This window comes from Microchirus variegatus (genome assembly GCF_963457635.1).
Source record: "Microchirus variegatus genome assembly, chromosome: 23".
Taxonomy (NCBI): Eukaryota; Metazoa; Chordata; class Actinopteri; order Pleuronectiformes; family Soleidae; genus Microchirus; species Microchirus variegatus.
The window spans coordinates 8020633-8021783 of record NC_139824.1 but is presented as its reverse complement, the minus strand read 5'-3'; the positions used below and the strand labels follow the sequence as shown (position 1 = coordinate 8021783).

Here is a 1151-nt window from a genome sequence, read left to right as displayed (position 1 = left end):
GACACAATACATGAAAAACAAAAGCTATAAAGACTAAATTGGGTTCGCAAAAACAATCCTGATAACTATTTATTCCACAAGTCCACTGTTGATGATGTTTAAGTCAGTCTCACTTAACACAGTGCTCAACCAGTGCAAGTGCAATACCCTTATTTTCCCGTTTTCCTGCCGTGTCACAACAAAATAAACGTCTAACATACTGTACGTACAATATTAAAGGTTCATTTTAGAAAAGGTTGGATGTTCTTTTGCTTCATTCACGTCACACACACACACACAAGGAATCGTTTCCTCAGCGTCAGACAGGACGTCACACGTGGAGAACAAGTGGCACAAAGTCGCTCCACACTAATGTGTTTTTACGCCCACTGTACAACAGTGCACTGCTGCTACCTGCTGGGGTTCTGCTGCTACTGCAGGTACCGGTAGATTTTGAAACAGTGGTTGCCGGAATCGGCGACCACGACATGTCCGTCGGAAGTGAGAGCCAATCCCTGCGGGCCGTACAGAGGATCTGCTGACGTGTTGATGTAGGAGAGGAACGAGCCGCTGCCATCAAACACCTGACAGACAAAAAAAATATCTTTACTACATTTAGATTTGGGCTAAAGACAGTGAAGTAAAATTTAGGGTGAATTCCAATTCCTTGCTTAACCCTCAATCTCAAAAATGTGCGCTCCCTCTAGTGCAAGTGCTGTCCCGAGTCTCAGAAAAATTAAGTTGAGGGGCAAGTTTAAGGGCTGTATCGCCCTCAATATTGAGATTTTCTGAGACCACCCTTGGGAGCAAGGGCTACCCAGAATGCATTGCGTGTTTTGACATAACAAAGATGGCGCCGAAAGCAGCGAAACGAGTACGCTACAAATTAAAGATTTTCTTTGTTAATAGAGATATAAAAATGATGAAAACCATTGTATTATCTTAGTTTAGGCCCATATTATGGATAACTGACGTCATTGTTGCGTAACATTTATTTTTATTTTACGATCTTTTGTCAATAGCCGGCCGGTGCGGACAAGCAATCGTTTGATATCATTTACTTTTCAATAAGCCGTGGTGTGTGGTAACTGTCAGCTGAATATGTCCGTGGTTGTGGTATTTGTATGAGTATCATCTTATAACTAACTGACAACCTAATAACTTGACTGACA

At 42.0% G+C, this 1151-nt stretch overlaps 1 protein-coding gene across 4 annotated transcripts in view; it reads right to left on the bottom strand.

The window, feature by feature from the left end:
- Positions 1–410: 410 nt before the first annotated feature.
- The window catches only part of trim2a (tripartite motif containing 2a), a gene marked incomplete at both ends in the record, with an annotated part of 13618 nt that continues 12877 nt past the window's right edge, over positions 411–1151 (bottom strand). For all 4 annotated transcript variants that reach the window (XM_083909116.1, XM_083909113.1, XM_083909114.1 and 1 more), the window contains one exon: positions 411–563. In XM_083909116.1, the coding sequence (XP_083765242.1) occupies positions 411–563 (153 nt within the window). The remainder of the gene's footprint in view (positions 564–1151) is intronic.